The sequence below is a fragment of the Rana temporaria genome, chromosome 10 (genome assembly GCF_905171775.1).
Source record: "Rana temporaria chromosome 10, aRanTem1.1, whole genome shotgun sequence".
NCBI lineage: Eukaryota > Metazoa > Chordata > Amphibia > Anura > Ranidae > Rana > Rana temporaria.
Window position 1 is genome coordinate 9,185,884 of NC_053498.1, and position 14,148 is coordinate 9,200,031.

Sequence of the window (14,148 nt, forward strand, 5' to 3'; positions counted from 1 at the left end):
TTTTCCATTTGCATCGCTTTATTGAAAAGCAAAGTATTGTTTTAAACAGTCTCTTTCATTGCATTCAATTCATCCTCCTCCTCAGCAGTCGTATCCTCATTTAGGAGATCGGGGTGGATCTGGTCACCAAGTCTGTAAGATACAGAAATACAATGTTATAAATTACCAGAAGAAGCCAGATATACAGAACATAATCGCACACGGCTTAGGAGATATTTACAATAATGACGAGCACCGTTGTTAACGGCGCATGCTCAGGCACACTTTAGAAACGGCATTCGTGCCGTATCTATAGGAGGCAATGCCGTGATTGGCGACTCCCGCGTGCATGCGTGACATTATCGCGGCTTCGGCCAATCACAGCGCCGGAGCCGCGATACCCGGAAGTAACCCCCCCAGGAGAGATGTCGGCCGCCGGAACGGTGTACGGAGCGGTGGGCACTGATGATCTGGATTAATGGGCAGCACTGATAGGTGGCACTGATGAGCTGCACTGATAGGTGGCACTGATGAGCTGTACTAATAGGCAGCACTGATAAGTGGCATTGATAGGTGACATTGATGAGCTATAGTGATGGGCACTGACAGGTAGGACTGATAGATGGCACTGAGGAGCTGCACAGATAGGCAGAATTCATGGGCACTGATGGGGGGCACTGGTACTGATGAACTGCACTGATAGGCAGCCCTGATAGATGGCACCGATGAGCTTCACTGCTGGGCACTGATAGGAGGCACTGATGAGCTGCACTGATAGGCAGCTTTCATGGGCACTGATAGGGGGCACTAGCACTGATGAACTGCACTAATTGGCTGCACTGATGGGCTGCACTGCTGGGCACTGATAAGTGGCATTGATAGGTGGCATTGATGAGCTGCAGTGATGGGCACTGACAGGCAGCACTGATATGTGGCACTAAGGAGCTGTACTGATAGGCAGAATTCATGGACGCTGATAGGGGGCACTGTTACTGATATGTGGAACTGATTAACTGCACTGTTAGGCAGCACTGATAGGTGGCACCGACCGATGAGCTGCACTGCTGGGCACTGATGAGCTGCACTGATAGGCAGCACTGATAGGTGTCACTGATGAGCCCTTGCAGTGATGGGCACTGACACGTGGCACTGATGAACTGCACTGATGGGCAGCACTGATAGGTGACACTGATAAGCTGCACTGCTGGGCACTTATAGGTGGCACTGACTGATAAGCAGCACTGATATGTGACTGTCTGTGCTTTCTGAAGATAATCGGTGAGCAGAAGACTGCTGCCATCACTTTGCCCACTAATTAAACACTCCGAGACTTCTTCAGTGTAGGGGAGGATGGGGGTTCCCACTGTCTTGACTGAGATTTTTTTTTTTCCTGGGGGGGGGACGGTTCAGCAGGGTGGGGGGCGCAGAGGCGGTCATCTCCCTTTGCCCTGGGCTAAGGCGACTGCTGTATCCTGAGGGGGGGGGGGGGGGGGGTTGGGAAGGCTGCAACACTGGGCACGGCAGGCTTGGGCGGGGGGGGTGAGCCCACCCTCACTTTCTCCATTTGCAACTCGACTACCAATGTTTGCAAGGAGCGCTTAAAAACCGTTACAGCGCGCATGCGCCATTTTCAGCGCCGAACATCTGGAAGAGTGTCAGCAGTGGAGCAGTGATAAAGTTTCAAGGCTGCATGGTCACTCCTTCAAGGTCAGGGTATGAACTTTGGGACTTTTTTTTTTTGTACTCTCTTTTACCACGTTTGTTTAATTACTTAACATTAAAACTCGAATTTAATAAATAAATACATAAATAAAATAAAAAAACTTAAAAAAGGAATGTGTGTAACGTACTTACAACGGCAAGTAAAGACACACAGTATGCCCAGTGTCAGTATGATGACTGCAGTGACAATCGTAGAGAAATGAACCCCCGTTTCTGGCATTTTACTGGGCGTGGTGGGAAATGGGGTCACAGTGGTTGTTCTTGAATTGTTACCATAATATTTCTGCCAAATTGCCACTTGTTCATCAGACAGCTCCTCTGAAATATACATATCAGATATAAATGAATTAAGTTATTCATTAATTTAAAAATAATAATTAATGAAATACATACAAATGGGTGTATACAGGGGCGGACTGACAACTCATGGGGCCCCCGAGCATTAGGAGATTATGGGGCCCCCGGGCAATAGGAAATTATGGGCCCCCCGGGCCATAGGATATTATGGGACCCCCGGGCAATAGGAGATTATGGGACCCCCGGGCAATAGGAGATTATGGGACCCCCGGGCAATAGGAGATTATAGGGCCCCTGGGCAATAGGAGATTATGGGGCCCCCGGGCAATAGGAAATTATGGGGCCCCCGGGCAATAGGAGATTATGGGGCCCCCGGGCAATAGGAGATTATGGGGCCCCCGGGCAATAGGAGATTATGGGGCCCCCCATACAGTATACATACACAATATACACACACAGACACACAGCATACACACATTATACACACACATACAGTATACATACACAGTATACGCACAGTATACACACATACAGTATACACACACACACACACAGTATACACACACAGTATACAAACACAGTATACACACACAGACACACAGTATACACACACACACATACAGTATACATACACAGTATACATACACAGTATACACACACATACAGTATACACACACACACACACACACAGTATACACACACAGTATACAAACACAGTATACACACACAGACACACAGTATACACACATACACACATACAGTATACATACACAGTATACATACACAGTATACACACACATACAGTATACATACACAGTATACACACACAGACACACAGCATACACACACATACAGTATACATACACAGTATACACACAGTATACACACACAGTATACACACACATACAGTATACACACACACAGTATACACACACATACAGTATACATACACAGTATACACACACATACAGTATACATACACAGTATACACACACAGACACACAGCATACACACAGTATACAGTATACATACACAGTATACACACAGTATACACACACATACAGTATACACACACATACAGTATACATACACAATATACACACACAGACACACAGCATACACACACATACAGTATACATACACAGTATACACACAGTATACACACACACACGCACACACATTATACACACACATACAGTATACATACACAGTATACACACAGTATACACACATACAGTATACACACACATACAGTATACACACACACACAGTATACACACACAGTATACAAACACAGTATACACACACAGACACACAGTATACACACACACACATACAGTATACATACACAGTATACATACACAGTATACACACACATACAGTATACATACACAGTATACACACACAGACACACAGCATACACACACATACAGTATACATACACAGTATACACACAGTATACACACACAGTATACACACACATACAGTATACACACACACAGTATACACACACATACAGTATACATACACATACAGTATACACACACACACAGTATACACACACAGTATACAAACACAGTATACACACACAGACACACAGTATACACACACACACATACAGTATACATACACAGTATACATACACAGTATACACACACATACAGTATACATACACAGTATACACACACAGACACACAGCATACACACACATACAGTATACATACACAGTATACACACAGTATACACACACAGTATACACACACATACAGTATACACACACACAGTATACACACACATACAGTATACATACACAGTATACACACACATACAGTATACATACACAGTATACACACACATACAGTATACATACACAGTATACACACACAGACACACAGCATACACACAGCATACCTCCCAACAAACATGGATTCTGCGCGATTTTCCTGCACTGACTGCATATTCCCGCAGTCCCGCTAAATGGTTAAATTTCCCGCACTGAGAGGATCCTAAACCCCCCCCCCCCTTGGCTCAGTACTGCTGGAGGAGGTGGGTGGAGCTGAATGGGCAATACTGCTGGAGGAGGCGGGTGGAGCTGAATGGGCAATACTGCTGGAGGAGGCGGTGGAGCTGAATAACGCTCAACTCAACAACCTCGACCCCCCCCGGTCAACAACTTCGACCCCTCCCCGATCAACAACTGTCCCGCAGTGGACTTATTAAATGTTGGGAGGTATGCACACAGTATACACACACAAACAGTATACATACACTGTATACACACACAAACAGTATACATACACAGTATACACACACAAACAGTATACATACACTGTATACACACAGTATACACACAGTATACATACACACACATACACAGTATACACACAGTATACACACAGTATACATACACACACATACACAGTATACACACAGTATACACACAGTATACATACACACACATACACAGTATACACACAGACACACAGCATACACACATACAGTATACATACACAGTATACACACACATACAGTATACATACACAGTATACACACACATACAGTATACATACACAGTATACACACACAGGCACACAGTATACACACACATACAGTATACATACACAGTATACACACACATACAGTATACATACACAGTATACACACACATACAGTATACATACACAGTATACACACACAGGCACACAGTATACACACACATACAGTATACATACACAGTATACACACACATACAGTATACACACACAGACACACAGTATACACACACACACACACACACACACTGAAAAGGTACTGGAGAGGGGGGGCAGCTATAATCTTGGGATTTAAAAGAAAAACACAGATTTTTACATACTGTCCCTGGTTTTACTGAGGCTGGCAACCCTGATGGGGCCCCCTAGTGGCACGGGGCCCTCGGGCAGTGCCTGAATGGTCAGTCCGCCCCTGGGTGTATATACAGTACTTCATAGTCCCTAGAGGACTGTGATCTCTGTAGCAGATTGACTTAAACTGCTCATACACATAGCAATAAATCATCAATCACAGATGTGACCATTACCTTAAAAAAAAAAAAAAAAGTTTCGGCTCTAGAGATACTATACTTTAATGCAGAGGTACCTATGGTTACACAGGCGCAATTGCTTCTTGAATCTGGGCCACTGAGTCTGAAAAACAGGTGGTTAACCACTTAAAGTGGAGGTTCCCCCTAAAAAAATTTCTAACAATACATTGAGAAGACTGATTACACTGCGGGTAGGCTGGGTTTTTTTTTTTCTTTTCGTACATACCTCGATATCGCCGTTTCATCCCTCGGCTTCCGGGTATGATTCTTGCTGGACCTAGTTGATTGACGTTCCTCCGACCGGCGCATACTGCACGTCACGACTTTCCGACAGAAGCCGAACGTCATTGCGCAGGCGCCGTATAGAGTCGGCTCTATACGGCGCCTGCGCAGCGACGTTCGGCTTCTTTCGGAAAGTCGTGACGCCAAGTATGCGTCGGTCGGAGGAACGTCAATCAACTAAGACCGCCCAGCCCCACAAGAATCATACCCGGAAGCCGAGGGATGAAACGGAGATATTGAGGTATGTACGGGAAAAAAAAAAAACCCAGCCTACCCGCAGTGTAATCAGTCTTCTCAATGTATTGTTAGGATTTTTTTTTAGGGGGAACCTCCACTTTAAGGATCACCTCCTGCACATTTATGTCGGCAGAATGGCACGGCTGGGCACAGGCACGTACCTGTACGTTGCCTTTAGGAGCCCAGCCGTGGGCTGCGTGACCCGGTCCGAAGCTCCGTGACAGTGCCCGCTGGACCCACGGACCAGATTGCCGCCGGTGTCCCATGATCGGTCACAGGAGCTGGAGAACGGGGAGAGATGAGTGTAAACAAACCTTCCCCGTTCTTCACTGTGGCAGTGACACTGATCGTCTGTTCCCTGACATAGGGAATGACGATCAGTGACGTTACGCCTACAGCCACGCCCCCTACAGTAAGAATCACTCCCTTAGGGCACACATAACCCATTAGCGCCACCTAGTGGTTAACCCCTTCACTGCCGGTGTAATTTTCACAGTGCATTTTTAAGGCACTTTTCACTGTGAAAATGACAATGGTCCCAAAAATGTGTCAAAAGTGTCCGATGTGTGTCCGCCATAATGTCGGTTTTCACAAAAAAACAAAACGCTGATCGCCGCCATTAATAGTAAAAAAAAAAATTATTAATAAAAATGCCATAAAACTATCCCCTATTTTGTAAACGCTATAAATTTGGCGCAAACCAATCGATAAACGCTTATTGCGATTTTTTTTACCAAAAACAGGTAGAAGAATACGTATCGGCCTAAACTGAGGGAAAAAAACGTTTTTTTTATAGATTTTTTGGGGAAATTTATTATAGCAAGAAGTTAAAAATACTGGCCCAGATTCAAAGAGCAATTGCGCCTGCGTAACCATAGTTACGCAGCGCAATTGCTTACTTGCCCCGGCGTAACGAGTTCTCCTGATTCAGGAACCTCGTTACGCCGACTGCAGCCTAAGATATGCGCGGCATAAGGCTCTTATGCCACGCATATCTTAGGCTGCATTCTTGCGATGGCCGCTAGGTGGCGTTCCTGTTGTGCTCAGCGTATAGTATGCAAATTGCATACTAACGCCGATTCACAACGTTACGCGAGCCCTGCGTACGCAGTTTACGTTGTTTGCGTACGGCGGTTTTTCGCGTAATGTTACGTATACCAGTCGTTCCCGTGTCGCGAAATTTGAACTTTACGTACTTTGCGTAAGTGATTTGTGAATGGCGCTGGACGCCATTCACGTTCACTTTGAAGCAAATGACGTCCTTGCGACGTCATTTGCCGCAATGCACGTCGGGAAAGTTTCCAGACGGAGCATGCGCTCTACGATCGGCGCGGGAACGCGCATAATTTAAATGATTCCCGCCCCCTATGGGATCATTTAAATTGCGCGCGCTTACGCCGGGCATTTTGCCGGAGCGCACACGCAATTTACGGAGCAGAAAATTTGCGTGGGCGCAGGGCAAAAACGGTGCCCTGCGCCTACGTAAAAAAAAGCGCAGATGTTACTGAATCTACCCCATTGAATATTTTTCAAAATTGTCGCTCAATTTTGGTTTATAGCGCAAAAAATAAAAACCGCAGAGGTGATCAAATACCACCAAAAGAAAGCTCTATTTGTGCGAAAAAAAAGACGCCAATTTTGTTTGGGAGCCACGCCGCACGACCGCGCAATTGTCAGTTAAATCGAGTCAGTGCCGAATCGCAAAAAGGGGCAAGGTCCTTTACCTGAATAATGGTCCGGGTCTTAAGTGGTTAAAACAAAGATTGAATATATGTAATAAAAACTATATATAAAACAACTGTACTACACCATAAGACGTCACACAGGGTTTACATACCTTGATCTGATGAGTTAATGATAGTTCTGTTCTGTCCATACTCCATAATTAAGGCCTCTACGTTATTTGTTTTGTCGCAAAACTTCACATTGTAGTCATTGGTTATAAAACATAATGACCCCTTTGTGCAATTAATAAGCTTTGCATAAGAATTGTAGTTACAAATGTCCTCCGTACCCAATTTTATAGAAAAGTTTGATATTTTAGAGACTACAGATTCAAACGTACAACACTGGTAAGATTGGGGGGGAATTGTTGCACCTGCCAAATAAAAAAAAAAGTTTTCAAATTGCAGTTTTTAAGCCCCACTCCGGGTTATGCTTTCCTCCTCAAACAATCCCCTTGGCTATATTATGTATTATGCTTTTTTTTTTTATTTGTACTCACTTTTTCCAAGTCAACAGGCCAGACAAATGATGCTGCAGGGTCTTCTTAATCGTTATCACTTCTTTGGGCTGATGCATAGAGTGCTGCTGCCGTTATATTATCAGTGTCACTCTCTGCATCAATACACTATAAATTAAGTGCACCATGGTGATGCCCCCTCTGGAGGCGAGGCCATTATACTCATCGTTCATAGTACGTCCTCAATCTTCTCAATCTATGCCTCTGGGCAGAAGACTGAGGACATCTTGTGGTGACAAAAATAAGTAAACTCTGTGACGTCACCGCCCCATCAGGGTGCGGGCGGTGGTGTCACAAGGGGGTGGGGGTCTCTGGATGACATCACTGGATGGTCCCCCATGGCTATATAAATATTGGCACACACCTGAGATAATATTTACAGTGGGGGAAGAAGAACCGGCAGATGAAGAAGACAGTGGAGAGAGAAGAACCTGGAGGAAGAACCGGCAGATGAAGAAGACAGCGGAGAGAGAAGAACCTGGAGGAAGAACCGGCAGATGAAGAAGACAGCGGAGAGAGAAGAACCTGGAGGAAGAACCGGCAGATGAAGATTACAGTGGAGAGAGAAGAACCTGGAGGAAGAACCAGCAGACGAAGACAGCGGAGAGAAGAACCTGGAGGAAGAACCGGCAGATGAAGAAGACAGCGGAGAGAGAAGAACCTGGAGGAAGGACCGGCAGATGAAGAAGACAGTGGAGAGAGAAGAACCTGGAGGAAGAACAGGCAGATGAAGAAGACAGCGGAGAGAGAAAAACCTGGAGGAAGAACCAGCAGATGAAGGAGACAGCGGAGAGAGAAGAACCTGGAGGAAGAACCGGCAGATGAAGAAGACAGTGGAGAGAGAAGAACCTGGAGGAAGAACCTGCAGATGAAAAAGACATCAGAGAGAGAAGAACCTGGAGAAAGAACCGGCAGATGAAGAAGACATCGGAGAGAGAAGAACCTGGAGGTAGAACCGGCAGATGAAGAAGACAGCGGAGAGAGAAGAACCTGGAGGAAGAACCGGCAGATGAAGATTACAGTGGAGAGAGAAGAACCTGGAGGAAGAACCAGCAGATGAAGACAGCGGAGAGAAGAACCTGGAGGAAGAACCGGCAGATGAAGAAGACAGCAGAGAGAGAAGAACCTGGAGGAAGGACCGGCAGATGAAGAAGACAGCGGAGAGAGAAGAACCTGGAGGAAGGACTGGCAGATGAAGAAGACAGCGGAGAGAGAAGAACCTGGAGGAAGGACCGGCAGATGAAGAAGACAGTGGAGAGAGAAGAACCTGGAGGAAGAACAGGCAGATGAAGAAGACAGCGGAGAGAGAAAAACCTGGAGGAAGAACCAGCAGATGAAGAAGACAGCGGAGAGAGAAGGACCTGGAGGAAGAACCGGCAGATGAAGAAGACAGTGGAGAGAGAAGAACCTGGAGGAAGAACCTGCAGATGAAAAAGACATCAGAGAGAGAAGAACCTGGAGAAAGAACCGGCAGATGATGAAGACATCGGAGAGAGAAGAACCTGGAGGTAGAACCGGCAGATGAAGAAGACAGCGGAGAGAGAAGAACCTGGAGGAAGAACCGGCAGATGAAGACAACGGAGAGAGAAGAACATGGAGGAAGAACCGGCAGATGAAGAAGACAGCGGAGAGAGAAGAACCTGGAGGAAGAACCGGCAGATGAAGACGACAGCGGAGAGAGAATGAACCTGGAGGAAGAACCGGCAGATGAAGAAGACATCGGAGAGAGAAGAACCTGGAGGAAGAACCGGCAGATGAAGAAGACAGCGGAGAGAGAACAACCTGGAGGAAGAACCGGCAGATGAAGAAGACAGCGGAGAGAGTAGAACCTGGAGGAAGAACCGGCAGATGAAGAAGACAGCGGAGAGAGAAGAACCTGGAGGAAGAAGCGGCAGATGAAGAAGACATCGGAGAGAGAAGAACCTGGAGGAAGAACCGGCAGATGAAGAAGACAGCAGAGAGGGAAGAACCGGCAGATGAAGAAGACATCGAAGAGAGAAGAACCTGGAGGAAGAACCGGCAGATGAAGAAGACAGCGGAGAGAGAAGAACCTGGAGGAAGAAGCGGCAGATGAAGAAGACAGCGAAGAGAGAAGAACCTGGAGGAAGAATCGGCAGATGAAGAAGACAGCGGAGAGAGAAGAACCTGGAGGAAGAACCGGCAGATGAAGAAGACATCGGAGAGAGAAGAACCTGGAGGAAGAACCGGCAGATGAAGAAGACAGCGGAGAGAAAAGAACCTGGAGGAAGAATCGGCAGATGAAGAAGACAGCGGAGAGAGAAGAACCTGGAGGAAGAATCGGCAGATCAAGAAGACAGCGGAGAGAGAAGAACCTGGAGGAAGAACCAGCAGATCAAGAAGACAATGGAGAGAGAAGAACCTGGAGGAACAACCGGCAGATGAAGAAGACAGCGGAGAGAGAAGAACCTGGAGGAAGAACCAGCAGATGAAGAAGACATCGGAGAGAGAAGAACCTGGAGGAAGAACCAGCAGTGGAAGAAGACAGCGGAGAGAGAAGAACCTGGAGGAAGAACCGGCAGTTGAAGAAGACAGCGGAGAGAGAAGAACCTGGAGGAAGAACCGGCAGATGAAGAAGACATCGGGGAGAGAAGAACCTGGAGGAAGAACCGGCAGATGAAGAAGACATTGGAGAGAGAAGAACCTGGAGGTAGAACCGGCAGATGAAGAAGACATTGGAGAGAGAAGAACCTGGAGGAAGAACCGGCAGATGAAGAAGACAGCGGAGAGAGAAGAACCTGGAGGAAGAACCGGCAGATGAAGAAGACAGCGGAGAGATAAGAACCTGGAGGAAGAATCGGCAGATGAAGAAGACAGCGGAGAGAGAAGAACCTGGAGGAAGAATCGGCAGATGAAGAAGACAGCGGAGAGAGAAGAACCTGGAGGAAGAACCGGCAGATGAAGAAGACAGCGGAGAGAGAAGAACCTGGTGGAAGAACTGGCAGATGAAGAAGACATCGGAGAGAGAAGAACCTGGAGGAAGAACCGGCAGCGGAAGAAGACAGTGCAGTGAGAAGAACCAGAGGAAGAACGAGAGGAAGAAGACACCAGTGCAGCGAGAAGACTTGGAGAATGAAGACATCACTGGACGGAGAAGAAATCCGAAGCAGAAGAGATGCTGGAGCTGCTTTAATAAAGGACTTTGTCAAAAACCTATGTACTGGTTTTATTTATTTTTGACATTTTTTGGGGTGAATGGGTAGGGGTACAATGTACCCCATACTCATTTGCATAGGGTGGGGGACCAGGATCTGGGGGTCCCCTTGTTAAAGGTGGCTTCCAGATTCTGATAAGTCCCCCACCTGCAGACCCCCACAACCACCGCTCAGGGTTGTCGGGAAGAGGCCCTTGTCCCCATCAGCATGGGGACAAGGGGCTTTGGGGTAGGCCCCGAAGCACCCCCCCACACATGTTGAGGGCATGTAGCCTGGTATGGTCCAAGACTGTGGGGGGCGCTCGCTCATCCCCCAACTTCCTGACCTGCCGGGCTGCAAGCTCGGATAAGGGTCTAGTATGGATATTGGGGGGGAACCTATGCCGTTTTCTTTTCTCTTTTGGCGTGGGGGTTCCCCTTAAGATTCATACCAGACTTAGAAAACCTGGTATTGTAGGGGTTAAAGTCGGATCTCGTTCATTGAAGTTGGATGGAATTCGGACATAAAGCCGCAGGGCAAAGCCGGATCCACAGTTGTACGACTGTAGTGTCGTACCAGTGTGAACCCGGCCTCAATCCCGAAGACAAAGTGCTGCCGGGTACATCTCTGGAATAAAAATAAGTAATAAAACCAGAGCGCCCTTTCTTTTTTCAGTACCCGGGGGAACGCTTTTTAAAAATTGGGCTAAGAAATTTAGCTGCAGGGGAACATGATTTATTTGGGCTTTTAAAGCCAGTTAACATATTTGCGATTAAAAGGAGTCCAGTGCAGTTTTGTTCACCGGTTCAGGTGCCATTCATTCATCCTGATGTTCAACTTTGTACCCCCAGTAGTCCTAGATTAATACCATTCAATTCTTGTGGGTTCCGCCTATTTACATACCTGTTGCTGCGTTTACCATCGCCCATAGTTTTATCATCAGTAGTAACTCTATTTTCAAGTGTGTAGTGTGCTACCTACAGAGTGCAGGGTTAAGGAGTGTGCTACATATAGAGTGTGCAGAGTTGAGTAGGGTGCTACATATAGAGTGTGCAGAGTTGAGTAGTGTGCTACATACAGAGTGCAGGCTTGAGTAGTGTGCTACATACAAAGTGCAGGGTTGAGTAGTGTGCTACATACAGAGTGCAGGGCTGAGGAGTGTGCTACATACAAAGTTCAGGGTTGAGGAGTGTGCTACGTACCTGTTGCTGCATTTACCATCGCCCATATTTTTACCATTAGTAGTAACTCTATTTTCAAGTGTGTAGTGTGCTACATACAAAGGGCCAGATTCTCAAAAGAGTTACGCCGGTGTATCTACTGATACACCGGCGTAATTCGAATTTCCCGCCGGCGTATCATTGTTTTGCATTCGCAAAACAAGATACGCCGGAATTAGGCTAGGATCCGACTGGTGTAAGTCACTTACACCGTCGGATCCTAAATGCAATACAACGCTGACCTCTAGGTGGCGTTTACGTTCAGGTCTCATTTGACTATGCAAATGAGCCTGATACGCCGATCCCCGAACGAATTTGCGTTGCGTACTCGTCGCTTACGTCGTTTCCGTAAGCGTAAGGTTACCCCTGATATATGAGGGGTAACCTTACGCCAGTCCGCCGTATGCCATGTTAAGTATGGCGTCGGGGTCCGCGTTGGCTTTTTCCGTCGGTTACGTAGTTTTCCTAAGTCGTTCCTAAATACGACTTTACGTCAATGACGCTCATGTCGGCGTCATTGACGTTTTCCGTCGTGAGCTGGAGCATGCGCACTGGGCTATTTTTCAGCCCGGCGCATGCGCAGTTTAATCGGCGCGGGGGCGTGCTTAATTTGAATACTAGCCGCCCCCTTTGAATTACGCGGCCATACGCCGGGCCAATTACACTACGCCACCGCAAATTACGGAGCAAGTGCTTGGAGAATACGGCACTTGCTCCAGTAAGTTGCGGCGGTGTGGTGTAAATGGCTTACGCTACGCCGCCGCAGATTCTACGAGAATCTGGCCCAGAGTGCAGGGTTGAGTAGTGTGCTACCTACAGAGTGCAGGGTTAAAGGGTCACTAAAGGAATTTTTTTTTTTAGCTGAAATGACTGTTTACAGGGTATAGAGACATAATAGTTAACTGATTCCTTTTAAAAATGATTAAAAATAGATAAAAAACAATCATATAATGTACCTGCAGTTTAGTTTCATTTTTGCTGTTGTTTCCTGGTTCTCTGATGTACAGAGCCAGAGAGCCAATAGAGGGCAGTGATGGATTGTAAAACGAAACTGGATTGGTGCTGAGGGGTTTTAGACACACAGTAATCACACCTCATTGATTAGTCACCACAGTGAGAAATCTCCCAGTACTGTGGTGATCAGGAAACAGACAACCAGGAAGTTTCCAGAACAGAGAGGAATTACAGCAACATCAACGCAAAAACGAACAATGAGGACATGAAACCAGGACTGCAGTAAGGTAAAGGAAGCTATTTAGCTAAAAAAAAAAAAAATCCTTTAGTGACACTTTAAGGAGTGTGCTACATATACAGTGTGTAAAGTAGAATAGTGTGCTACATACAGAGTGCAGGGTAGAGTAGTGTGCTACATACAGAGTGCAGGGTAGAGTAGTGTGCTACATACAAAATGCAGGATTGAGAAGTGTGCTACATAGAGAGTGCAGGGCTGAGGAGTGTGCTACATACAGAGTTCAGGGATGAGGAGTGTGCTACGTACCTGTTGCTACGTTTACCATCACCCATATTTTTACCATCAGTAGTAACTCTATTTTCAAATGAAATCCTAAAAAGAAATGATTTGATTACATTCAAATTATATTAAAAAAATGTTGAACCAATTTAGTCCTTGCGAAGGAGGAGACTTCTATAAAAAAAATGTACCAAATGGAAAAGTCCAAGCGCAATGATTCATTTTCAATGCTCTAAGACGGGTGGGGGGGGGGGGTGTAGGGGGAACTCAATTTCCTTGCGGGCTGCATAAGCAGCGGGCTGCCCTCAAAGGGCCATGCAGGGTATAGGGCTGTGCTATGTACATAATGCAGTGTTTAGGGGGTGTGCTATGTACAGAGTGCAGTGTTTAGGGGTACATTACATGCAAAGTTCAGGAGTACGTGGCATGTAGAGTGCAGTATTGAGGAGTGTGCTACATACAGAGTG

General features: G+C 46.4%; 1 protein-coding gene across 2 annotated transcripts in view; it reads right to left on the bottom strand.

Moving 5' to 3' along the window:
• The window catches only part of LOC120916285 (zinc metalloprotease ZmpB-like), a 28,982-nt gene continuing 14,834 nt past the window's right edge, over positions 1-14,148 (bottom strand). For both annotated transcript variants that reach the window (XM_040327166.1, XM_040327165.1), the window contains 4 exons: positions 13,709-13,774; positions 7,434-7,694; positions 1,834-2,019; positions 1-132 (listed from right to left, as the gene is read on the bottom strand). In XM_040327166.1, coding sequence (XP_040183100.1) covers positions 101-132; positions 1,834-2,019; positions 7,434-7,694; positions 13,709-13,774 — 545 coding nt within the window. In that variant the 3' untranslated portion in view covers positions 1-100. The remainder of the gene's footprint in view (positions 133-1,833; positions 2,020-7,433; positions 7,695-13,708; positions 13,775-14,148) is intronic.